At 41.3% G+C, this 27,604-nt stretch overlaps 1 protein-coding gene across 3 annotated transcripts; it reads right to left on the reverse strand.

The window, feature by feature from the left end:
• Positions 1-119: 119 nt before the first annotated feature.
• Positions 120-27,604, reverse strand: ZHX1 (zinc fingers and homeoboxes 1). Of its 3 annotated transcripts, none has more exons than XM_066566091.1 (3): positions 27,510-27,604; positions 7,781-10,800; positions 120-985 (listed from the first exon to the last, which is right to left on the reverse strand). In XM_066566091.1, the coding sequence occupies exon 2, from the start codon at positions 10,564-10,566 to the stop codon at positions 7,942-7,944; it is 2,625 nt and encodes an 874-aa protein (XP_066422188.1). In that variant the 5' UTR covers positions 10,567-10,800; positions 27,510-27,604; the 3' UTR covers positions 120-985; positions 7,781-7,941. The 3 variants fall into 3 exon arrangements, 2 of the variants coding, with proteins under 2 accessions (XP_066422188.1, XP_066422194.1); XM_066566097.1 differs by lacking the exon at positions 27,510-27,604 and adding an exon at positions 26,596-27,097; XR_010785080.1 differs by lacking the exons at positions 7,781-10,800; positions 27,510-27,604 and adding an exon at positions 7,364-7,774.

Raw genomic sequence — 27,604 nt, forward strand, 5'->3', positions numbered from 1 at the left:
GAATTGGTGAAATTCCGTTTTGTGTCACAGGAAAAATGATATTTGAGAAGGTCTGGTTTGTGACATTTTCATACAGACGTGATTCCTGCTTTCCACACCACCTCTTAAAACCACACACACTCAGTAAGGAGACATTTATTCCATTATTTCTGTTTTCAAGTTTTTGGTACAAAGTTTATTTTCAGAAGTTCTCACATGATCCTTTCTTCTACCAGCGTCTTTAGGATTTTTCTATCTCTGATTTATTTTCTTTATCTGTTGAAGCAAAAGCAATAATTGCTACAGAAAGAAATAATGGCAGTATTACAAATATTTTACAGCAGCATCCATTCGTTTCTTTGCCTCAAAAAAATAACAAAAATAAATCCAAAGACAAGATCCATACAGCCACAAAGGCTTAGGTTTGTAATATCCAGAAGTATGCTGCGTTCCCATATACGAGTTGTACAAGTCCAGCACAACTTTCCAAGTTTGTGCAGAGCCTGATAAATAAGACACAGAAATATCAGTTACATTATACTGTTTCTAAGAACTTTTACTCTGTAAAATGTTTGGTCACTCAAAGCTATAAGCTTAATCACATATCAAAGAACACAGGCAATAGAGCCCATCTTACTAAAACATATAGTATTAGGCCAAACAAAATATAAGAGGACAAAATCTAGTGGTCACTGAAGCCTCTTCAAAAAAGGTTTAAAACAGAATGTTTCCATCATGTATCGGAATAAAAACGTACTGTATTAAAATTTGATTTTTTTTTTTTTAATTACAAGCTGTCTTTTAATCAGTCTTCTATTTACAGTGCAGAACTGCCAACTGCAGTAGTTTAACTTTGGCACAACACTAAGTTCCAATCCTTTTGAGTATTCAAGTCCTGTGTGTGTCCAAAAATTTTCTTGGTTTCACGAAAGATTAGGCCCATTCACAGTTAACCAGTTATCTTGAAATTTTTCAAGAATTGCTTCCCCTTCACCACACTGGGCAGCTACAAAGGAAAGACATTGTAAGCTATTGCATCATTCAAAAGAAACTCTTCATTCTAAACAGTGACAGTATTGTTGCTTCCTTTAATATCACATACACCAGACAGATCACACAGACAGCTACATACTGGACACCTTTCTAAAAACCTTGCTGGTCGTTAGTGAATCATCTTCCTCATACTTCAAATACATAACAATGCATTAACTTAATTTCATTTCACATGTCAAACAGGACATTTAAATATATTGCAATATATTATAGAAAATTGCAAAGCGCCATCATTTCTGTAAACGAGACTGACACCTGTTAACTCTCCTGTGCACATGAAGAGCAGTACCTAGTGCCACATTTTCTGTACAATATAAAGCCTTCCCAGGTAGGGCAACTCATTTTAGTGCATTTCTGTACAGACTGTAAGCATACATGCAGATAGCCAACTATGCAGGGTTGGAAATACTTTTGTAAGCGGAAACTGGAAGATGGGGGAACATTCTGAAATCACAGCAGAGCTCTTGTGGTTGATCATTTCATAGCATAGATGAGGACTTGACTCTTCTGTCATTCTAGCAGATTCTTTTGGGACGGTTTCATGACAGGTATCTAGTACTGAATACACATAAGGAAATACTTTCATCAACTGGGACACAAATATTATGTGTCCCAACACATTCTAGGTTATGCACAGTCCAATGCTCACACAGTAACCTTATCTCTAAAATACTTGAGAAAACCCAAAGCATTTTTATGCCACAGTATTATAACCAAGGATCAGTTACTTTAGCCACCACTGTTGTGCTACCTGCTCTAAATAAAAGAAAAAAAAAAAAAAAGCCTCATTTCCCAACAAGCATCAAGTTGGAAGCAGAGGTCAGTACCACTGCTGAGCACAACACAAAGATCAGTGCTGCAATCCAGCCAGAAGATCCCTCTCTGTAATGTCAGATGTCTGCAGTGCCAGCAGCTGCCTGCAAGTCAGGGTAAGTCAGTGGAGCTGGGGTGCAGTTCCTCTGAGCCACTCCAGGCATGCAGGATGAGCAGGTTTGCATTCCTTGCTGTGCTGACTACCTACAGTGTCTTGCCCCAGTGCAGACATCAACATGCATCAGACAAATCCCACCTTAATTCATGAAAAGTGCTACAGAATGCTCAGTTATTCCTCTGTATTTTATATCCCTCTATGTTGTGTGAGTTGGTTTTGCAACAACTGTTCACTTAAAAGGTGCAGATGCTCTTCACCACAGAAAGAGAAAAATCCCCAAGAACTCCAACCATTAAACTTGGAAATACTGGCTATAACCCACCTGTGCTTCAAAATATCCCTTTTTAGAAGTGGGGAAAAAATGCAGAAATTCGAGTTATTGTGTGTTAGTAGCCATTAAGGGGATTTTTCACTTTCTGTTGAAATTCTTATTTCAAAATATTTTCCTACAGAAATTTAACACATCAGCAAACCTCAAGTAACTTGACCTGATAAGTTTGTGTCATGCTTCTTGGTAAATCTACTTATCCTAGGATATCACAAACTGGATGGAGAATACAGATTTAACCCTGCACTGTTCAGTGTAGGGAACTGAATCCTCTACTAGCCCTTTCCATCTTTAATTTACACCATCCTTCCAGGTATTATAAACAATTCTTAAAGTTCTGCTGTTCTCTGGTCATTGACACTATCTCTCTATTACTACTAAATGCAAGCAAAATTGTTTTCAAAGCAAAAAAATAAATTAAAGAAAATAGCTATATTTAATTGCACTCCAGTTTTGTGCCTTCAGGTTAGGGCAGGGATATTTAACACTACAGAAGCTTAAAGATTATCTTCTCTCCTTGGGAGATATGAATATAGACAGGTATTGGACTCAGGTGGAGGATGCAAATTGGTACGACCATATTTACAGAAGCACATACTGACATCCAGCCTGAATACACAGTACTCCATTAAGTGCAAAAGGGAAAACACTCCCCACCTTAAACCACAGCCTGGTTACTCAGCAGCCAGAGATCAGTTGTCAGAGTTACTGCTGTGCTCTCATTTCAGAGGAAAACGGAGGAGGAGAATGTCTGCATCTTTGGGCTTTCTGGCCTATGGGGACCGTATACAGCCATGAATCACTTGGTACAGGATCCAGAAATCCTTCCTTTGCTCTGGAGAGGGGAAGGGAGTGCATTTGCCTGCCTCAAGCATTTCTTGGAGAGAAAAATAAAATCTGCTTTTGTTCAAGGTGAGCAAATCGTCCATTAGAAAATTATTTCACGTCATGTGTGGACACTGCATGAGTTTCCCAATAATCAAAGTTACCGTCAGTAACTCTGAATTATGAATTACAGTTCATAATGCAATGAAAAAGCAGTTTTCAACATGGTACCAGACAAGGTTAAAAAAGGCATGGCCTCACTTACTACAGTGTATTAGAGATAATATACTAAAGTCTAATAATCAGGTACTAGGTATCTTTCCTTTTCTTTGCTTTCAGACAAAGTGATTTCTATGTGCGAAAAAGGAGTGACTGTAATAATTTACTCCTGTCAGAACAGAAGGAGTTAAACTTGTTTTGCTTATCAACTTCTAGAAAAGTAAATTCTGCAGGGCAAGCAAAACTCAGAGCCTTCAAGCTTTTGTGTTTTCCCTTCTGTTCACTTCTTACAAGCCAGCACTGTTAGTTCATTCAAACCTCCAGGGGAATACAGGCCTGACTTTCCTTTTTCCAACACTAATTTGGGGCCATTGAGAGGTGATGCTGGGAAGAGAGCACTGTTTAAGATGGAACTGTGGTCCTTCAGTGCACTAGGAAGGGAGGGTGAAACATGCCATGAAGCAGGATGATACTGTCATGGTGGCTGTCCTCCCTGGCTGTAACACTGCTTTCTGTCTTTCAGCTCTTTCCCCTCTCCATTCTGGCACAGAATTATCTGTATTCTCTCTTTAGCTGAATTCCAGAGACAGCACAACTGGCATCATGAGAGCAGGTAGTCCTGGCAGAAACAGCAGATGAAGAGACATGCACTAGCTTAGCTCTAAAGGAACTGATGTTCACAACTGAATTCTGATGTAGTGGTTCCCAATGAAGACTGAGAAATCAGCCACCCAGAGGTAAGATCTAAGCAAGATCAGAGTTCCTCTGTCTCAGTGTCAGTGACAATCACTGAAGCCTGGCTCATAATGAGCTCAAACCTAAGAGGTGAAGCTCCACAGAAATACAGAAAACAATCCACAGGTTCATCTAGCCACAGTCCTTACCATGCAGGAAAATGAGTAAAGTCATGTGGACACTCACTCCTGGGCAGATGTACTTTCTTTCCCTCTCCTTTCCCACTGCCAGCATAACTCAGTCCAAACAGCTTCCAAAACACCTTGGAAGTGTGCATGAACTATAGGAGGGAGCCAGGCTTGCAGGGGTGCACTGAGGATGAGCACAGAGGTGATCAGAATCATAATAAATTAGGACACTTGCTGATGTGTTTAAGTTCAGGGAGTTTCCTGGGTGTGACTGGCAGAATGAGAAGGTGCCACATCCTTTGCACCCACCAGGCCATCTCTGTTTCTCTTGGTGACTGTACAGTGCCCACAGCAGCCTAAGGGTGGCTGAGATGAATCTGGGCTAAACCACTGTTACCAGCAGCTTTGAGTTCCCACCAGCCACAACCACAAATCACAGGTACAGCTGACCACAGCACTTTCCAACACTTCCCCTGTCATTCCTGACACAGGAGGCCTCTGGAAGAAGTTTGCCTTTCTGCCAGTGCAAATATACACATGCTGTAAACATGAAACACACTGGTAATTAATGGACTCTTCAGACAGAGATAACTGTCAGACTATGGGCAATAATGAATGCACACAACTTCTGTCTTCAGGCTGAACCCACCCAGATTTTCCTCATCCTTGGCACAACTGAAGGGCTTAAAATGTGCACGTAGCCCAACATGCTATGTGTAGACTCTGCATCTCTCATTAGCTGATCCACAGCACATGGTTTAATTTACATTTTATGTTCTGCAAAGAGATAATTTTCTCACTGGGCTGTAAATACTGGTATAACCAGTGGAGTACATGGAACTTTAATATTTACAACAACCAAAAATCCGGCCCAGTGTGCATCAGCCACTGTCTCTGACCATTCAACTGAAAGAAGACCTCCAATCCAACTATATTTAGTCTGATAAACAATGTATTTCCTCTTCCTGTGTTTTTCAGACCAGATGTGCTAAGGCCTACCTTTGTAGCTGAGTGTTATTTAATAGAACACTGCCAAAGTGGAAAATATCCCAGTTCAATCACATAATTAACTTGGATCTTTGTATTTTCCCCCATTTTTTAAATACTGAATTCCTAGCTAACCTAAATAAGTCTCTGCTAACAAAAATGGAGATATTTATTTGGACAAGCTGCTTGGTTGTTTTGGGTTTTTTTAAAGAAAATTAATTCTGGGTCAACTTCAAGGATTAAGGCAACTCCAGATTTTGCTTGCTAGAGTCATATTCCCAAGGATTTGGTTTAATATTTTTGGAAACTTAAAAATAGCATCTTTTCCTTCTAGCTTTGTTCTTTCCTACTCAGCAAGCACAGATTTTTGACCCTGTATTCCCAACAGAGCTTGAAGCTAGCATGAGTCTTTCTTGTATCTGCTGGCATCTACAACAGCACACTATTACCATCATGCACACTATTACCACACAAATGGGGAGAGTCCCTCCCAACCCCATGCTGAAAAGGCCAGATCTTGATCTCTTCTGTACCACCTCACATGCAGAGTCATAAACACTCCTGTGAAATCTGCTGACAACATGGGGTGGCTTCTGCCCCACTCCAAAGTTAAAATGAGGATTCTTGGCTATTCCTCTCTGGCAAGGCTGGCCACTTTGTGTCTCACCAACCTGAGCCTTGGAAGCCAGGGAATAGTTTCATCATCAAATTCATGACATATATCATAAGCTATTGCCTTTTTCTCCCCAGTAATCTTAAAACAGTAAGAAGAGGTAACCCAGTAAATGGCTTTCCTAAGAAACATCCTCCTGGAGCTCAGGGAGCTTATTCAATCTGTGAGCAGAAGGGCAGCTACAAGAGTCCAGAGAGGAAGGTCTGGGAGGTTAACAACATTTTTTGTCAGACATTACTCCCTTTCTTACTTTAGCCTGGGCTTCACCCACAATCAGATATGAAAACCAGATCCAACATGGACTCCTCTGCTTCACAATATCATGACTAAAAGGGCTTTCTTGGTTTTTTTTGAGTTATAACAGTCCAGAAGAAAGACTAATTCTAAAATTCTAGCATAGGTTCTTGGAGATGGGGAGACATTAGGTCTCATTTTCTCTGCACTAATCTGTCCTCATTAGTCATCAGATGCAGAAGCCTACAGAGAAGATGCTGTCAGATGTGCAAAAGGAGATTGCTAGTATCCATTAGTGCCAATGTAAAAGCAGACAATGCTGGTGACAGCAGCACCAATTCATCACCATCTTTTGACATCTAAATATAAAGTAACTTATCCCTAAAAATGCAGGCTGGCAGTAGCAAAAATACAAACTACTCTTCCTCAGAGCAACAGTCCTCTAGAATGCCAAACATCTGCCTAAACTAAACCTGTGTGAATTTGGCCCATTGTTTTAAGTTGCTAATTCAAACTGCAGTATAACTTCACAGTATTGAGACTAAATAGCTTTTTTTAAAAATTATTTTATATACACTTATTTAAGATGGGAATGTTTTATATCAGATTAAACTACTTCTGGAGTTCAGTTCAGGTGGATCAAAGCACATCCAGAAATAGGTGTGTTCACCCAGCAATCAGCACAGTGTGAGTTCAGTTAGGATGTCTTACAGTTAAACCTGCACACACATCATTCAACTGGGCTACCAGTGAAGAACAATTCAACACTAACGTGTTTGTAATTACTAAGCATCTAAAAGCCATATAGCTTCATTTTGTTTGTGAATTAAACACCATGTCATTGCCACAACTTACTTGAAAACCTTTCTTACTAGTAGCAAGAGATGTTTTTCATCTCTGTATCTGTGTATTCTTACAAACCCCTAGGCACCTCTGAACAACTTTCAGGCAGTTTTTGTCTTTTGTTAACCTTAGACTCAGTGTCAGATTTCAAGAAATTCCTCTTTTTTTTTTTAAATATAGGTACTTATTTTACCATTTCCAACAAAGGAAAGAATGCACAAGGTAGAACTGAGTGTTACTATTAACTGCATCAAGTCTGTCAGGCATTTAAATTAGACTGATGTGGGGATACACTGATTACACTGACAAAAAGCATCTTCTAGCATCAGACTCATTCAGTTAGCTCACAATTATCAACAAGGAACACTTCAGTCCAAGTTCTGTAAACCCAAAACACTCTAAAGATATGCAAAAGGTGCAGATATCACCTTATGTTCTGAAACCAATCAATCTTCACCCCTAGGTTCATTGGTTCCTTTTGTCACACTTTCCCCCTTCTCTTTTGTTTTCAACTCTTTCCTTAAGAAATAAATCCAGGCCTTGAAACCCTTCAGATGAAGTGATGTTTGCAAAAAGACATCTAATGTTTTTATGTTTTCCTCCTTCACAAGCAGGCAATGTTCTCTTACAGCAACAACAACAACAAAAAAAGTGTCTCTGTTTTTTTTGGAATTAAACAACATAAGGCAATTAAATATTGAGAAGCAGTCAGGTGTATGATGAACATGAACCTTCCCATTGGTAGTGTGGAAAAGGAGCTGAACTTGATCTGGTTTGTAACCCCCTGTCCCAGGCCAGGCCTGAGGATGTTCATCTCTTGTAGCAACAAAGCAAACAGTTCTTGCCTGCACAGGTAGCATCTTGCCCATGTACTCTTCCATGTAGGTGGAAGGAAGATGCTGAGCAGCTGCTTGCTAAACTGAAGGCCATGAAAAATCATTTGGCTCTTCACCATAACATCAAACCTAATTCATAGGTTTTTGGCCCCCAAATTCCAAATTGTACATCAGTCTGTTTTCGAAAGTTTACGTTTAACATGTCTGGGGGGTTCCCAAGTATCACTATCATCTGTTTCTTCCTCATCCTCCTGATCATCCAGCATTTCATCTTCCTCCTCATTCTCATCAAACAGCTCTATTCCAAGTTCTAATCTTCTTTGTCTTTCTGCAAACCATTCTCTGACCTGCTCATATCCCATGTGAGATTTGGCTACCAGTTCATCAAGGTCTTGCTCATTAAGGAATTTGTGCTTCATGTAATAGTCCTTCAGGATTGCTGTTCCAGTTTTAAATTTTATGACAGATACACCTCTGTCCCAGCAATTTAACCTCTTGCTTCCCCGAGGCCTCCCCCGAGGCCTCCCTCTCCCCCTCCCTTTTGGTCTTCCTCTCCCTCTCTTCCTTGCAAAGCCTTGGCCATTCAGGCTGTTTGCACTGGCACTCTGGTAATAGTAATACCATTTCAATCCACCATTTTTCCAGGCATAGCGAGTATCTCCAAACCAGCTCACAATTTCTGATCTTGGAAGCCCAGTTTCTTCTGCCAGCTTGTTGTATTCTTGTGGAGATGGCCACTGAGTACGGACAAAGGAACTTTTGAGCATGTGCAACTGCTCTGGTGATTTTTTGCCTATTTTGCTTGAAGTAGAACACCCTGATTTTGTTCCTGCTGCTCCATCTCCCACAGATGTTTCTCCAGATTCCTCTTTTGAGCTGCCAGCATTGCTTTCATTCATGTCAGCTCCCTCTTCCTTCAAGACATTTGATTTCCGTTTTTCTGCAAACCAGGCATCAATCTCTCTCCTGGTCAGTTTTGTTTGGGCTCTTAATCTATTCATCTCTTCTTCAGTAAGGACAGGGTTATTAAGAAAACTTGCTTGGAGGACTTGCAACTGTTCAGAAGTCTTCTCTTTGAATTTCTGTGGGGTGAAATCAGGAAAAGTACCCCAAGATGGCTTGCTCTGTGGAGTGACTCCTGTTGGAGATTCATTCATTTCATCACTTGAATCAATAACAATGGTGGCACATGAATCACTGTTAAGATGAATCCCATGATTATTCTTTGAGTTTCTCTGATTGTAGCGTGTATCACTGAACCACTTTTTGATCTCTCCTTTAGTGAGGCCTGTTATTTTCATAAGTCTAACAATTTCTGAGTCTTGAGGAAACTGGTTTTTAAGGTAGCTGACTTTCAATTCTGCCAGTTGTTCCTTAGTTTTTTTTGCTCGGATGCCAAAGGAGTCGGGATTCATCAGCGTGGATTCATTTTTGATTAGCTGAGGGGCTGGAATGGCAGCTACTTGTTTGGTTTCTGCAATAGGCTGAGCACTGTGAATCTGACTCTTCTGTAACTGTGTTTGGTTTGGGACTCCTGCTACAGTCAAAGCTATTGGGGCTGTTACTGGTAATGTATTTGTACCTGCAACTTGAGTGAGAACAAGTCCTGGCTGACCAACTATTTGGCATGTCTGTAAAATGGAAGGTAAACCATTGCTAGCGGCCGAAATGTGTGCTGGAATAACAGTAATGGTCTGTGGCACAGTATGCACTGTGCCATTAAATTGTTTCCTCCTTGCTTCCTCCACCTCCTCTGGCGTCCAGCTCACTCCATGTTTCAGACGCTGAGCAGAAAACCAGATTTTAATCTGCTCTTCTGTGTACTTAGCTTGAGAGGAAAGAACAGTGATTTCTGACATGGTTGGATACGGGAATTTGTTGTAGGTGTTAAGCAGAAGAGGATTGTTATCCAAAGCAGTGTTATAGGCTGGAATGCTATTCACAGGTATTAGGACTTTGGGAATCAGGTTGGAGTTCTGTGGAGCTGTGACAGCTGTTATAACCTGTGCCACCCCAGGCTGAAGCACTGGTGCTGGGGTCACTACTGCCCCGGCCACATCTGCTGCACTGCACACAACTGAATGGCTTGGTTTGGGTTCAGAAACTGCCGCTGGGGGGTTTTCTACTACTTCTTCAGAGTTTGGCTCATTTTCAGTTCCCTTTTCTTCACCAGGAATGTCATCAACTACATTGTGGAAAACAGCAATACGTTTAGCCTCGGGTTTGCTTTTCATCATTTTCATGATAGGAGTTTTGCTAATGGAGATCCCTGATGAGGGGACCTCAGAAGAGTCAGCCTGTCCAGCATTTTCTTCTCTAACAAAACTCCCATCAAAAGTGAGATCATTTACTGTCTGTTCAAAGATTGTCTGGTTATTACGTTTCACCATAGTCAATTTAAAATTCTCCTCTCCAGGGTGGTGCTTCAAATTATGCTCTGAGAGGGCATCATATCTTTTGGTAAGGAAATTACATTCTAAACAAACGTAGGATGAATTTAACACTACGTTGGGGTGTTCTGAATCCACATGAAAGGTAAACATATTGAGATCTGGAGTCTGAAAAGTACAGTATTTACACTCATAACCACCTTCTACTTTATTTGTATTTTTCTTATTGTCTGAATCCACATACTCATGAGCATCCTCATCACTTGTCACACTCTCTGCTGTAGGGTTATCTGCTGGTGTGAGCACAGGTGGTCCTTCCTCCAAGTCTGACACCGTTTCTAGATCTGGATCCTGCTCATTGGCTAAGACCATGCAGGGTGTTGTTGATTTTCGTTTACTTGCCATGACTGTTACTGTGAAAATGATAACGACTGGTCAGATACAGATTAGCTTCAAGCTCTTCTTGATTAATAATAGCAATAATAAAATAATAATAATAATGGCTTTCGGTACTTCAAGTCAGTTCTTGTAAAGTCTCAACATTTCTCCCATTAGCAGCTTTTCTTTCGTAGTGCAATCAGATTAAAAATAGTTGAGGATGAGATGTTGAGACACTGTTTTAAAGTCCACATCCACCACCTGTAGTAAAGAAGAGACAGTGGAATTAGTTTAATTTAAATAATAATTTCTGTTTTGCTACATATTACAGTTTAAGGTAATTCAGTCCTTTGGGGTTTAGTGTGCCACTGCTCATCCCCTGAAACCAGCAGACCCATTCCAAGAGATAACTGAAGCTATGATAAGAAAGGCAAAATCCAATCCACTTATTACAGACTGAAATTTGTCTCAGTTCATGTTAATACAGTGACAGACCTAAACAACAGGGTGGTATAAAACAGGTAACTTCCTGATTGTTTCCCTTGCTTCAGAAGCCTTTTTATCTGGCACAGTGCTGAGGTCACTCTTGCCCTTGGACTGCTTTGCCTAAGCTATGACAACGTCTCTCAGCTGTTCTGTGAGCTCAAGTCCTTCCCATCACTATCTTGAGCCCAGTATGACATATCCACTACTGGCTCTGTCATGTCTTTCATGTCACAGGCTGTGAAGTGTCCCAGAAAAGGCAGGTTTAGAGTATTTCTCTATTGCATTATACATGCAAGCACAATCATGTGCAAGACCTTTCTTCTATGTCTGAAAACAGGCAAAACAATGCCTTTTTAAGGCACTCTGACAGACAAAAGACAACCATCCTTTCTTCCTAGTTTCCCAAATGTCATTCTCCAATTGAAGACCAATCCCAAACCAATAAAAGTTGATTAGTAGCACTTGGCAATCAACTAAAATCTGTTTTCATGCCTCTATGCATGAACAGAGACGTGACCAATTGTGTCAGCTGTAACAGAGAGAGAAAAAGCATTAAAGACTGATATCCCAAGCAGAAGCCTTAGCTTCACATTTTTTCTTCAGGCAGAAGACCAAAGTGATCATCCCAGTTCACCCAGTGCTGCTCTGTAAGCTCTGGTTTTGAAACTGTGTGTCACCTTACTGCTTCATAAATATCCTCCTTGAATGTTTTTAACAGCCACCCTCTGCACTACATCTGTGACTACATCCAAAGTGCAGAGCCTCACATGATATACTTTTTATGCCAAGGATATGGTTACATGGCATTAGGGACACTGAAAATGCTCAATTAACCTTGGGTAATCATCATTCCAGGATGACAATTATTTAATGGTATTGGAGTAGAAAGATATCCTTCTTCCACAAGTTAATAGTGGCAGTCTGTAAAACTGAGCACAGAAGTGCAAAAGATATTTATTTTCATGTATGTACAAAGTACCTATTGCAGGCCACCTCATTTGTCTTTGCAGAGAGAGAACTGTGAAGCAAAGCTGAACAGATCCATTTGTCTCAGTGTCTCAAGGGACAGGAGGTAGAGCATTATTAACTGTGCTGCTTCTCTGTGGGGCTGGAGGGCTCTTGACAAAAGGGAAGACAACTGCCAAGACAACGTTGAGCAATGCTCTGGGGGAAGAGCTGGGTGGTATTACCTAATGTTTCTGCAATTTTGAGTAAAATTTCAGAAATGCCAGAAATGCCTATTTTAAAAAGCAACTTAACAGCTAGTTTTGCTGGCTGAAGTTGTGTTTTGAGGAGTGATTGTGGTATTCTGTAGTACCTCATCCCTAGCACAGCACATAGGATCTCTGCACAGGGCAGTCTGAGTGAGCTTAGGTGCTTGCCAAGAGTCCCATTCTGGGATGGCCTGGAGTGCAAGTGAAAGCAACATTTGATCTGACATGCAATATTGAAGCATGCTGAAGGAAAGGCTGGAGACAAGGAATAAAATGGAAAACCTGTTCAACAAATCAATAAATGTTCTTCTCCAGTCTCCTTGTGTACCCAATGGTGTTCACCGTGCCTGTAAGCCAAGGGGTCTATGTGCAACTGCAGCACCTGCAGGCTTTTAGCTAAATCTCTATCCCATCTCTGCTGTGCTGCAGTTTTGCTTATGGTGCATAAGGAGATTATTGTGTCCCTCCTCTGTTTACCAAGATAGCAACACTTTTCTTTGATGCAAACAGGTCTCAGAAAACGAAAGCTCCATCTCTGTTCTTCTGACTACACTGTGTAATTTTTTTTTTAAAGGATGTTGTGATGTCAAAACCCTGTTTAACTCATGGCTGGCTATGAAGAGCTGTGAGATGCTGAAGAAAGTGAGATGCCTGCAGCCCTTCCCAGCCTTCTTCCCTCTACTGACTTTACAGAAACCTCCATTCCCTCCTCCCTGAAGCTATATGTGATTATTCCACCTGTAGCACCCTGCTTGACATGTTCTCTCGATTTAACAGGGGATTATGAAAACTCACATTTGAGCAGTTTATCCAACCAATTATGCATCATCCTTGGACTCTTCATTTCCTCTAAAATTCCTCTCCGGTTCTGCTTACAGGAATGTGTGGGACCTTGCCACATAGCTCAACTTCAATAAGGTCTGCAACATTCTGCACCACAACTCCAACAAAATGAAGTAACAGAGTGGTCTTGCCAAATCCACCTTTCTAGGGACCTTGTTACAATTTTGAGGCTCTTACAGACTGGTTTTTATTAAGTTCTTCCTGTGTTGAGCTGGGAATGAAGATCCCTCTAACTGACCTGAGACTCACTCTGTGTTCTCCTCTGCTCAAACATTTCCCCTGGTTAAGACTGGGCAGTCCTGTGCTTGCCTGTCTCTAGGCCACTGAGACCTCCTCCCTCATGTTCCATGAATTCCTGAAGGTCATCACTTCAGTGAAAGATTCTGCTTGTCCCTTACATACCTTAAAGTCAAATATATGACAAAATATTGCAAAAGATTTTATCTTTTTATCCCTCCTTGTGAAAACTGACATTGTATTGTGTAATTTGGTTTGCAATTAAATAATCCAGGTGTTTATTTTATGTCAAAAGCAGCATTTTTTAATAAAGGAATCTGAAGAAAAACTTTATTTACACTGCATCCCCTTCTGTAATTTCACCTCAGATTTTCACAGAATTGACATTCCTAGCAAATCAGCCCACAAAACAGATGTTTGTCTAGGAACATAAAGCAGGAAGTGCAGGCATACTTTTTGAAAGTCCACAATCTGATACTTTATCTTTCAGCAGGCAATTCCTCAGGACACTGTTCTTCAGAAACAGTTAGCAATCCCAATTAATGAATAATTATATTAAGACAGATTCATTCCAGAATGGAATTCAACATTTAAAGTTGTCTTGATAGCAGATTTGTATGAAGACTTATATAAAGATTTTCTAAATGGAGGCAGAAACCTTCTACCCATTTGATTACAGTTTGAGAAGGAAAAGACATAGAACTGACCACAGAAGACACACATGAAAAAACTTGCTTCCAGAAAAAAATTTTTACTCACTTTCTCCCTCCCTCCCCCAAACAGGAGTACCTGATGCAGCAAGAAAAAGAAATGAGTTGACATAAAACGTTCACTGTGTGTTCAGGGTGTATGCTTTCTGCTGTATGACACTTCCATCCAGTGTACAGGAAAAGCATGCCAAAAAAATCCAGCCCCATGTAATGTGATTTTAAGGATATGCAGAGAGTGGCTCAGAAGATGAAGTAACAGAACCTGCTTCTAACTTTTAAATCCACCTAGATTACAAATTGCCTGCCACTTCAAACAGAAAATGCTGCCTTCTAAGAACCCATGACAATATGCAGTTGTTGATCCTTTGTTTAGCCTCCTTCTACTACCCTTTACTCAGAGTAGATGAATCTATGTAAGAAACTATTCTGCAGAGCTCAGTGTAGGCTAATACACTCTGATCTGTGCTGCCTCTCAGGGAGAAGGGTGAAGGACTTTGTTGCAGTGCCATTTTCTTCACTTGTTCCTTATCTGCAAAGTTCCAAGAGCCTTACTGCTTATGACTCCAAAATAAAGCCAGATCTCTGTTAATCATGCGATATTTACATTTAATTCCTCTTTTAAAATAAGGGCTGGTACTAATCCAACATGGGAGTGAAACTTATCAAACTGATTTCAGCAGAAGTCCTCACGTATTACAAAGATAAGGCCCACTTAGGTCCTTGCTGCATTAGACTGGCAATGAGGGAGGCAAGTTCCAAAGGCTACTGTAGTGCCCACGCAGAGCTGCAGGCGGTGCCAAAGCCAGAGCCGGGATGGAGCACTGGGAAGCTGACACAAAGCCCAGCAGAGGCTGAAGGGAGCCTGCCACAGGACATGTGACTGGGCTTTCCCAGTTACCTCCTCTCAGTGCTGGTTTCAATGGGTAACAAACAGCTCCATCACAGTAAATGTCAGAATTCCATGCCAGAAGCGACCGCTCCATGACCAACATTCCCTTTCTCTGTTGCAGCACATTCTGCAGGTACCCCTGCACAGAGCACAGGAACCTGTGCCCCTGCTTTTGATACAGAAAGCCATAACCAGGTTCTGTGTCTGACTATATAAAGGTAATGACCAAACATCTCAGAAACCAGGGTACACTGACCAAGGGGCACCTTTAGCAGGAATGGTGCATGTCTCTGCTCCTCAGTCACACAGACAGGTATTTTCTGTATGACACAGAGAGGTATTTTCTGTGTGACACAGACCCCTTGGCAGCTACACTCATACAGGCAGACCTTGATTTTATAGACTGAAGTGCCCAATTCAAACTGTGAGCACTCAGTACTTCTAATGTCAGACATCTCTGTACGACTGTTTTTGAAAGTGAGTATCAGATTTGTGTAAATGCTTATCATACCCAATAAAATGGCAGCAGAGTCAGGGATTTTTTTTTCTTTCCATAGTTACAGCTCTATTTTATTTTAATTGCTGTGCTGTTACATACAAAACAGAAAGGATGAAGAAATAAATTACTGACATGAAGACAAATTTTAATGTGTTCTGCATCGAATAAACATTTAATTCGACCCTCCAAATGTTTCATGTTGGCTTTTAAAAAATAGAACAGTAAGAAATTATAAATTTAAAAAACTGTTTAACAAAAAAGTTTCTCCTTAAAACACCAAAACAAAAGGTTTTATTATAATGGGATTTCCTTCTTTAAAATCAAACAATCTAGCACACATACAACTTCACAAAATGCTCCTTTCAACTTCATTCTGCCTTTTTTTTTTTCTTCCAGATGAAAAATTTTTAGAGCCATTCCTTTTCCCAGGCCCTAGTCCAGTGCTGCAAGTACAAGCCTTTCCTTCGACTTCCTGGAGTTTGTGTCCCCTGACACCCTCAGCTCCTCCACAGACCCAAGCTGCAGCCCTGCAGATGTCTCCTCACAGACAGCCCAGCTCATTCCTGAGTCATGGCTGGTGCTGAGCAGGAGCCCCCACGATTTTGAGGTGATTTCACAGCCCAGCACAGATTGTCTCGCTCTCCTCTCCCCTCTCCACCGATTCCAACCAACTGCACGAGCCTTCGTCACACTGGAAACCAGATTTCACACTGGCTGCTTTCTGCTTTCATTAATATTTGGCTGTCACCACTCAAAATGGAGTATTAGTAGTACTCTACCCTTAAAAAGTAGGACTGGGTCTCAGGGCTTACAGCTCCCAATGCTTTTGTACCTTCTGCTAGGCCAGGGGCATTTGCAGAAGCCCAAGGAGCAGCAGCAGGTTAAGGATGACCCTGATGCATGTCCATACAAGAACCTAGATAGAGAAGGAGGATCCATTAAATATAGGTGGTTCAAAGCAGTCTGCAGATGTGTAGGACAGGAATAAAAGCATGATCAAGAGCAGGTGATAAAACATCCTGCAAATTCTACCTTGGATACAAAAAGGTAGTGATACATTATGACTAATAATTCTGCCTTTTTTTTTTTAACAGTGGAATGCGCTTCTCAGACCTCAAGGCCAGATCCATGCCAAATTTCAAGTTCCTATGTCAAATCCCTGAGGCACAGAGCAGTTCAGAAAAAGAAAGATAATATGGCTTTTACATGGAGATTGCCTTTCTTCCTCTCCCTGCTTCCCTCCTCACTCTGTTAATTTTACTCTAGAACCAGCTAATGTTCCCCCAAAACTCAATGATCAGGGAATAAAAGCAGCCTCAAGACAGAAACAATGTGAAAATTTCTCATTCCATCTATTGTAAGAAACTGAAAACAGGGACTAGAGTGAACTGACCAGGTGACACTAATACACACTGCTACATGCTCCACACATGCATACACCAGAACACAGACCCATAATTTAAATAACTTGTAAAGGATCCCAAAATACTTGAAACAAATGTATAAACACAGTGTTTGTATGAACCAGTGTTTTATGAATGAGGAAAAAACAAGGACTTGGGAGTGTCAATTGAAAAGCAAAAAAGATCAATTCTACTGCGTGAACCTATGTAATCCCATGTCAAGGTGAAGACTGCAAGGCACATTTTCAAGGTTTCAACTGCTCTTTAGAATCTTCTCTACCACTTGGTCCACTATGAGCTTTTGCTCAAATGTGCTTGCTCAGAACCTTTCCTGCGTGCTTTGGATCCACCTGCTTGCTTCCTACCCCATGTCCTCCTTAAAGCCCCCCCAGCCTTGCAGGTCTGCTTCCACTTTGTGAGAAGGCCAAGGAGTGCAGAGTGCATGAAAACTCCTTTATGTTCAATGGCATGTGATTTGCATCTCCACTTTGGATGCAAAAATTTTTACTTCAGGTCTGGTATTTTATAAGGTTCTTTTTAAGGTGCTCCAGAATGTTTCCAGTATAATACAACAGCTTTACAATTGTAAACCAAATCACACAAGAACCGACACAACAAAGAATTGACCCACTCCCTACTGGCAGACTCCTCCATAGTGGAAAAATGCAGAAGAATTTGATGTCCATGCTTGCAAGTACAGCTGATCTTATAGAAGTTCTCCCGGATGCCATCCTCTGACCTGATCCAAGCAATGCTGGTCGTGGAACAACACATTCGGAAGTCAAAACACAACAGGTAAGTTCCTGTCTCTGTATTCAGAGTACTTGGTTTAAGTGCAAGTATTCTCAGTGCAGCACTAAATTACTGCCAGGACCAGGGTGAGACTATCAAGCTCACTCAGGCCTGTCTTTCCTCGCAACACCAACATACTCTGTGACTGCTGCAATGCCTTTAGAGGCATAGTGATGGTGGAGCAACAGCACTTCAGCACTGGTGAGGAACTGTAACCAGTTGTCTGGAGAGTTTGTAAAAATCTCCTTGGGATTTTTAAGGAATTTCCATCCTTGCAAGTTTTAAAACTTGGCAAGACCCTGAACAACCCTACCTACCATCACAGATAACTTTGCTTTGAGCAGGATGCCTAACTAGATAATCTTCAAAAGTTCCTTCTACTCTAATGCTTCCCCTCAGGATTTTGAGGTGTTCAATCATATAACAAAAAAAAAGAGGATAGTCCAAGCTGCCTGCATAAACACTCTTGGCAGGTCTCAATTATCTAGCAAAATACCACTGTGTACCAAGTTAACCTTTATGAAAAGCAAAGCATTTTCATTTGCAACACTGATGTGACTCCACGCCCCTGCTGAGTACTGTACTATACTCCTTAGATACTCCTGCTGATTTCTGTGGGAGATAATGTCTTATTCTGTGTGACAAGACCAATTCCTTCACCCCCACCCCATGCCCCTATCATTCATCCAGAGAGTTATAAACATTGTTTACTGCCTATCAGCCCAGTGACAAGAAAGGTAAAAGACAGGGGACTACAGAGGCTTTCAAGTACAATATGTGGATTGGAAAGATGAATCTGAAGTACAGTCCCTGCAGAAGTCTGAGAGGTGACTGTGTACTCAGGTTACCACGGGGTAATGAAGAGTCAGCAGATCAGAACAAGGATCTCAGCCTGTGGCACAGGAACAGGAGGTCTGCAGTTCCAGCATTTCCCAGGCACCGCTGGACCTGGCGCCCGGCAGTCCCACGCTGCTCCCAGCTCACCTGAACAAAGGCCTTCAATGAGCAGCAGAAACCAACAAGTCATTCACCAGCCTGGCTCCCTGTTCCACCGTTTCCCAGGCTAATTTCCTAAACTCTGACTGTGAACCTGACCTCTGTGACTTACTCTGTGCCCGACACGTGACCCCTCTCGTCACTCCCAGCGCCCTGGAGAGGACAATCCCCGGTTTGGGAGGCACTGGCTGAGGAAAGCTGGAGGCTGCACCTTCTGCCCTGCTCTGCTGGAGCTGCCTGCCATGTGAACCACCCCTGCAGGAGAAACACAAACCTCCCATGTTCAGTCCTGGCATGGAGGTACGAGACAGGGTCACCCCAAATGGACTGCCCTCTTTCACTTTGTGTCTCTCAAGTATAATGGTGGAAAATTAGCACAACATGATTTAAGTGGTAAATATGGAATTAACTAAAACACTGTACTTTAGTAGCTGTGGAGCTGCTTTGTTCTTTTTTGCATTAGATTTAAACACCATAAGAAAAACAGATTAGTTCTGTTTAAAAAAATACAGGTAGCTTAAAGCTGCATAAATATCCTAGGGTCAAAATCATACTCTCACTGATTTAAATGAGAATGAGCAGTAAATTTTTTAAAGGAATACTGTATGTGTTCATAACACATGTAAGAGGTAACAGAAAAGCCTAAAAAACATTACACAGCACAAAACAGCATGACAGATGGGGGGAAAGGAAGAGAAGAATCAGTATTATGTTTAAAACACCTATTATTTAGACTGTAAGTTTTAAACAGAAAGATTTTGTTAATTTACATTAATGTTTCAAGAACACACTGAACACATTCCCTCATAGGAGAAACACCTATCTTATTTACTGACACTAAACCAGACATAATCATTAAAAGCACCAGTTACTGTTGGAAGTTCTGTTCTAATTGCAAACAGCTAAGTTTTTACTAATGGAATAAAAAAAATCAGTAGTATAATGGGTAGTTTTAGTTCATGTCATTACTTTTTTACTTAACTAAGGTGGAAATTCTCAGTGAAAACACTGAATTATTGGCCGTTAACAACTAACCTTATACACAAAAGTTCACTTTGTAGACATCTGCACTGAGTGAAGGTAGAAATTATTTCCTGAATGACAGAAGTTCCTGCCTCAAACTTTAAAAAGCAGGACAGCTTTTTTTTCTATAGAAGATCTCCAATTCAGGCTTAAGGATAAACTCTGCCAGGGCTAAAGTCTTAACAGACATGGATACATCATCATAGAAACAATAAATTTACTCTAGGGAGTACTAAAAAAGTATCATAATTTGTCTCACAAATCAGTAGGTTTAAAAAAAAAGTCATGCTTAAATAAATGTACTCTTAGATATGCTACATATTTACAGTAGTTTAGTAATACTGATGTTATGCCATTTAGGTGCATATTAAGTTAATATATAATTTTAATTTCAAAATCAAATGTATTTTAGACATAAATTTAGGAAAACAGGAACTAATCATTACCCGAAAAACAAGATATGCATAATTCACTGTTTTCTAGGAAAAGGACAGAAGTAAAACTTAATAATCTGAGTGTATGTATGTTGAGATAAAGTAACAATCCCTGATATAAATTAACCCTTTACAAAAAAATCTCTGCACACAACCACAGTATCAAACAATGAGAATCACTTGTCATTTACAAAGTTATTGAAAGCATAAATTCAACTCAAAATTAGGAGAAACTGTTTATATCAGGGTTCCCTACATTCAGATTCAAGGTATGATCAAATCACCTATTCCATTATTCTGGGTTCCATACATTAGAACGGGTTTTGAATTAATGCATTAGTTAAATAATACCTGAGTAAGACAGGGAAATACAAAGACAGGTCAGAAGAGGTAAGATGAACATGTCTGGTATCATTGTTAAATCAACCAAATCAGAAGAGCCCAGGATACAACTGGGGTGTGGTACTCAAAGAGAATGTTTATAAGAGTGTCCAAGTTTAGCATAGAAAATAGGCAGGCCCAGAAACCCCATGGGAATAAGATGCATCTGTTGTTGTAAGCAGCCCCAGAAAAATGTTACTGGTTCACTAGCCTGGGGCAAGTTTTTTCTTTTCTCCCTATTTTCCGTTTTTGACAGCCAAGTACAATATTAGCTTGCCTTTTTTTTTTTTTGTCATCGTCAAGCTGAGGCTGGGTGAGAATATTTTGTGTCTAGACTAATAAATGTTTGTAAGGATTTTGCAAGACTGGTTTATGGGAATAGAACCCTCTTTTTGTTTTTCTGCTGGAAAAAGCAGCATTAAAAACAAATGAGCACCATCATGCATTTGTTTTAAATTGCATATTAGAGCACTGCTATTTTGTGTGCAATCAATACATAATTTGGAAGAAAGATGCTTTTAAAATTCAAAGCTATCCCTGAGCAGCTAAGGTTCTCTTGGAAACTGAAGGAGGAGTCTGAAATTATTGTTCTTTTGTTTGCATCCCCCAGTGGGAACGGCAGCACACAACTAGAAACCACTGTGCTTTGAGGCTGCACGAATCACTAAGAATAAAGATCAATCCCCCGTCCATTTAAACATTAGATATTAAAACTGAATCTAGGACAAAGGTAAGCTAATCAGACTCCTTTTCAAGTTGTAATTGGGTTAAATATAATATCAAAGAGATTACATAAATCTTGGAACTGTCTCTATAGAAATTTAAAAAATATATTTTGCAAAACACAGCCTGTCTAGACTCCAATTACAAGCATCAACTCAAATCAGTGGAAATCACTGGGATATGCATGGACCAAAACCTACATTTTCTTTTTAATATTTGTTTCGGAGGGCGGGGTATCTCAAGATGAAATGGCTGACTGAGCTTTTTATTTCATTGCTTTGGATGGAAATGACTGAATCTTTGCACACAAAGTAGTGCTGAAGAAGCTGCTCTGGTGCAAAGCAATGTTCAGCCCTAACCCTCCAGTGAGCTCTCACCCTCAGCCTCTGTCTCTCGCCTGCTCTCTGCAGCAACAGGGCTTAAACATTGCCTGGCGAAGGAGAGGGCTCCTGTTCAGTAATTCACAGCTAGTAATTAGTATCTGTAATTGAGCATTACATCTGGAAATAGGATAGTCACTCATATAAAGCAGCACATAGCTGCAAATCCTAAACTTAGAACTACCTTGTGCCCATATGCATCTGGCTTAAACTGCAGTCAAAGTATTCCCCACTCTTTGACAGTGAGTGTGGCATCAGGGTATGGTGCTCACACTGTCATCATCCATGCAAATATCAATACTGGAAAGCTTTCAACACAAAGGAATCTGAATTTCAGTATACAGAGTAATGTAAAACTTTTCCCTCTCTGGACTTTATGTACAATGATTAATATCTTTCTAAGGGTGTGTGCTTGTGATTAATTCTTTACTACGTGTAGAAAGAGTAAACTTACTCTTCCAAACCACTCTTTTCTCCCATATCTTCCCTCCTCTCCCCCTGAAGAAACAAACAGCTGATATTAGCAAGGCCTTATATTTCCTATGGAGGAATCAAGGAAATAGAGAGCTTAAAAAAAAAAAAAAAGCTACTTGTCAAGAATCAGAGTTAAAATGAATGGTTTTGGACTGATAAATACCCAAAGTTGTAGGCATCTCACAAAAATCCTCACCAAAAGTAGTCTCTTTCATGCTAAATTACTGCTTTTAATGCAATAAAAAATTAGTTCTCTATTCACCAACTAATTCCTCCAAAAAATTTAAGTAAAATGTATTAGTAAGTCAAATTTGAAAAACACTCATAAGGTACAAGTAGTGAAGCTGTGTGTGTTTGCATCATATTTAAGCAGATACCTAAATACCAGCAGGGACCTTGTATGGGCACCAATCCCTCAAACTGACCCATGAACAAAAACCCAAACTCACATGACACTCTAAGAGTGGTGAGCCTTTTGTCAGACCAGGTCCCCCTGAGAAGTGTGGAGGACACAGAAGCATTAAGTATTCAACAGAGCAGACAAGGCTGAACATTGTGCAGTGCTGAACCCTCCAAAAATTCCACTGCATCCACACATGCATTTTACCTTGCTGAAAATCCTGCTGAGAAACAGAAACTCCTGAGCTTTCATGCCTGCTCCATCTAATTCACTTGGCAACTGCTGCCAAGTGCCCAACTCCTCTTCATACAACTTGGATTTGCAGAGCACTCTCAGCTTCCACTGATTTGCTGAGGGCATCTGATCCATGTATAAAAAGGCAGTATCTTTCTACTTTGAAGGTATTCTAAAGATTGACTAGAAATCTGGAGTCTCTGAGGAAGCACACAGTTGTAACTAACATTTTACTTCCAGTCTTCTACACTCAGTAGTTAATAACTGTTCTCTCCTGACTCCTTCCCCACTGTTTCCCCTTTACTCTTTTTCAGACATACAACATTCCTAGATCTCAACTAACATAATTACCAAGACAGAGCCTTACACCCATGCTCAGAGCCAGTAAGAGAGTTTTAAAATCAACAGTATTTTGAGGTATAAACCAAGTTCTTCCATTTTAACACAGGGAGGAAAGTAATCACATTAGTACCATATTTTGTGTACGTTAATCTATTTCATAGCTTTAAGAAAGGCAAGCTCAGAGACCTCTACTAAGATTGCCTTGGACTATACAAACATGCACTTCCATCTATGAAGTTCCTAGCACCTTTCTAAGCTAAAACAATGTTAAAATAATCCCAGTCCTAACCCATAAACAATGATTCAAGCCATAAAATCTCTATGATTACCCATTCACAGAATTCACTGTGAGCTAACAGCTATTTTCCATCTAACAAACATGGTTTGAAGATGGTGGAGCTTTTACCATAACCATCAGAAAGTTCAAAAGCTCATTTGTGTCCTTGTGTCTGGTGAGGTGCATTTGGTGCTCGCAGACCGACGCCGGCTCTGCCAAGCAGCAGGGCTGGCGTTACACACTCCTCATTACACAGCTCTGTCTGCCCCCTCCCTAAACACAACTGTCAGCCTTCAAGCCTTGAGCAATGCTTTCACACTGGGGGTCCCCTCAAGGCATGTGAAGTTCCTCCAAATCCTAGAGACACCATTAGACAAGGAAGGTGAGCAGCACACTGCAAAAGCCACCAGAGAAAACCAAGGTGCATGCAGTGAGCCCAGAATACCAAAGTCACTTTCTTAAGTGGCTCCAAACACGATGCAGAAGCTGTTCTTTTGAAGTAGAATACATAAAGTTCCTTTAGACCTGTCAGGCACAAGCAGAGATTATGCTAAAGAATGTTTGCAACATTAAGTTCTTTGCTACCTTTCAGATCTTTTAAGAAGTGCAAACAGCAGCAATATTGAAAGTTCTTCACAATTTTTTCCTGAAGGCTCTCCAATCACGCTTTGGTCGTCAGCAATTTTCCTGTCTTCTGTGCTTTAGCACGACAATGTGTCTAATAATCTTAATGGTACAATAAATTTAGGCTATGTTCTGCCCCTTCAGATTATACTCTTTTACAGTGAATTATACTGAACTGTAACATTTCCTATGATCTCAAAGCTCTTAAGGATAAAAGAGTGGTACACACCTTCTAACAAGTGACAATAGCCAACTTTTGCTCAGTTTGGGCTGATCTCTGAAGCTGGTTAGAAAGAATCCACTGGTAGTACAGGCACTGTTCTAAGAAATACATTACAGTTCACTGAACTCTGAAGGGTATGATAAAGACCTGAGTGGACCCCCTGAAGTGCCATCCAGTTCCTTGACAGAAAGACCACAGAACTGGAAATGAACCATCAGTGAAAGTGGTGCAAGGCATAGAATTATGAAATGCCATCTGGTTGGTACAGGATAAGGAAATGTATCATTTTGGTGGCTTCCACCTCCACAGAAAAATAAAGAACTGTTTATGCAGCAAAATGGTTTGACTATTTGGGAAAGTCCTCAACAAGCCATGAAAATTAAAAAAAACAAGAGAAAAAACAGAAAAGATGAATTGGAATAAAAGAATAAAAGATAGTAAATTTGAATTAATAGAACTAATAATGCTGAAAACATAAGTAGTCACATGCCTTTAATGCCTAATTTGACAATATTAGAAACTTAAATAATAACAGAAAATTGTATTCTTAGAGGTGTATATTCAGCAAAGGTGACAGGACTGACAGGTAGTGGGGAGCTACACAAGTAGAACACTACACTCACTACTGCTGCCTATTTAGGAAATAGGAAGCAAACAAAAGGGAAAATGGGACTAAACTGAAAATTGCATCACTTGTTTACAAGTCCCTGACAACTCAGAAGCAAACCACCTTGGACATTTATGGATCAATGACCCTGCATCCAAAGCACAAGGAGAGGGAATATTGGCCATTTACATACAGAAGAGAACAGCATGTCCATGCACTCAGATAAAAACATTCAGAACACTCCCTCATGCCATGACTCCACAACTGTTATCACACAGGATTTTAACTGATCATTCTGAACAATTTACAGCAAGCTCAGGATTTATAAAAATTAGAAAACATAAAAATTCTGAATTTGATACCGTGAAATCTTTACTAGACCTCAGCTTGATGGTAAAGAGAAACTGATCCCCAAAATAAAGGTTAGCCATAGCCTAGCTGCATGTGATTGTCCCTCAGTTGTATTTATTATTCACAAACAAAAAAAATCCACAGGTAATGTGTACTTGGTTCTTTAAGAATTCCAGCTTTATAAGGCTGCAAAAAATCCTGAACTCAGACTTAAGGAAAGAATCTGACTTCAAAGATGAACGACTGTTTTTCAAATAAGACTCTTCTAAAGTTACATACAAACAAACAGGTCACCAATCAAAACTAGATGAGAAAGTTAACCCAAAATTTAAACCTTTCCCTCAGACTACTTATAAACAAATCGTGGGAAACCCAGGGGAAAATCTCAGCCACAGCAATAAGCTTAACTGAAATGCTACAGAGGGCCCAGTGAAGCAAGACACAAGAAACAGCCTTCTGGGTACATGAGGAACAAAAGGAATCCTAGCACTATTACCAAGTCCATTATTTGACAGAAATTCTTCAGTGTGGAGAATCTATAAAAGAGAGAACCGTTCAGCACATAGCTCTAAGTCTCCAAAGGTAAGTATCGTGACAAACTTCGTGATAAATATTGTCTATTCCTGTAATAAACAACAGTTATAAACAGCAGTTAAGGCTAGATATCAGGACACTGGATCCAGCTAAAGCACTCACATCAAGAAAGGTGTTGCAAGAGACGAAATAATCCAGAACAGAGCCATAAGAAACATTAGGAAAGTAGAAAAGTAAGCCTCACAAACGAAACCTCTACCTCAAAGTACTGTGTTTCCCCAAGCCAAGTTTGGGGACAATCATAGTAAATGTTATCCAAATATCAGAGCAGAGAGAGGGCTGTTCTGTCTAGCCAAGATACAAGAACCACTAGCCTACATTTAAAAGCAAATAATTTCAGTTATACAAAATGGCATCTACTTCTAATCCGCTCAGGGGAATTCATTTAACAGCACCAGCGGAATTGACTGCCTTGCTGGCAATGTTTAAAGAAAGTAACAAAAGGGTTTCTAAATTATGCATCTTGGCTCCAAGAGGTCTTAATTTAGGGCAGTCCTCTAGTCTACATCACACAGGTTGTTTTAAACAGGGTTTCTGTAAGTACTCACAAGCGTTCTTTTTTTTGGCATGAAATCCTTCTGAATCAAAACAAAAAACAGACCGCTGGTGAAAACCAACAGCAAAGCTTTTAAAATTCCCCTCTCATTCCTATGTTTGAGGGAATATTTGTTTTCTTGTACCAAGTTTCATAACAAAATCCACTTTTTATTTACACAATGCTTATATGCACTTTGAAATGCTTAATATACTCTCTGTATATGTCTTATTTTAAGAGTAAGTGGCACCTATGCCAGCTTGCAGACCAAGACATCTCAGCCTTTGCTATTTTACATGACACTTTCTACACAGTAAACTTCCCCATCTTTCTATTTAACTATTTAACCTACCAAGCAGCTCAGAAATAAAGTGCAAGTACCTACCAGATAATAATCTCTACTGCAGATACTCTGACCCCTTTCAGAGATCCAGAACTGCCTCCATTACATGGTTTATTGAAGTTGGTGTTGGTTTCCAGTGCTGCACTTCCTGGTATAGGGCAGAGCTGAGCATCAGAACGCACCCCAAAACCCAGGCACCCCCAGAGGAGTAAACCAGACATCGTCCCCAACTTTGCCTGCACATACACTGCACTGCTCCTTCATGCTCGCCCCCGCACCGCAACGCCACGGGATGCAAGATAACTCTGGAGCCAGAACTTCATGGCTCGCTGCCTGCCGTCAGTCTGTCAGTCTGTCAGTCCGTCCGTCCTCCGGAACGCCAGCGGTGACAGCGGGCAGGAACTCGCCGGCTCCTCCGGGATTGAACTTCTTGATTCTCCTTTCTGACTGACGAGTCAGACGGATTTTCCTCCGCCCTGAGGCGAGCAAAGCCCCGTGCAGGCTCCCGGTACGGGGTGGAGGAAGGAAGAAAGGGGAGAGGAGCTCGTCCTCGGCGGGGTTTGACCCCACTGCGGGTCGGGTCGGGTCGGGTCGAGGGGCGCGCACAGTCCGCCTGCACGGGATGCCAGGGCTCTGCCTCCCGCAGCCCGCCGCCCTCGACGGGCGATGACCCCTGGCCGCGGGGTAGCGCCTCCGCCAGACAATGGGGAGGGAGGCGGGAGGGCGCGGCCGCCCCACCGCGCCCACCCCGCGGGCTCCGTCCCCGCGGGGCCCGGCCCGCCCCCGCCGGCCGGGAGCCGCCCCCGCCCCGGGGCGGCAGCGCTGTCCCGTCCCTACCGGAGCAGCGTCCGGCCCGCTCCCGGGGGAGCGGGGGCGTGCGCAGGGCGCGCCTCCCCGGGCAGCGGGGTCACCCTCCCGCCTCCCGGCGCCGAGAGCCCCCCCGAGCGAGTCCCTACCTGCCGGCACCGCTCCGCCTCGCCCCCTCAGCCCGCGCCGCCGCCCGCCCGCCGCCTGCGCTCACGGCCGCGCCGCCATCTTGCGCTTCACAAAC

Source organism: Molothrus aeneus, chromosome 1, assembly GCF_037042795.1.
Source record: "Molothrus aeneus isolate 106 chromosome 1, BPBGC_Maene_1.0, whole genome shotgun sequence".
NCBI classification, from domain to species: Eukaryota; Metazoa; Chordata; class Aves; order Passeriformes; family Icteridae; genus Molothrus; species Molothrus aeneus.

Coding starts and splice junctions, on each gene's coding strand:
- ZHX1 (XM_066566091.1), bottom strand. CDS start 10,566: ATGGCAAGTAAACGAAAATCAACAACACCCTGCATGGTCTTAGCCAAT.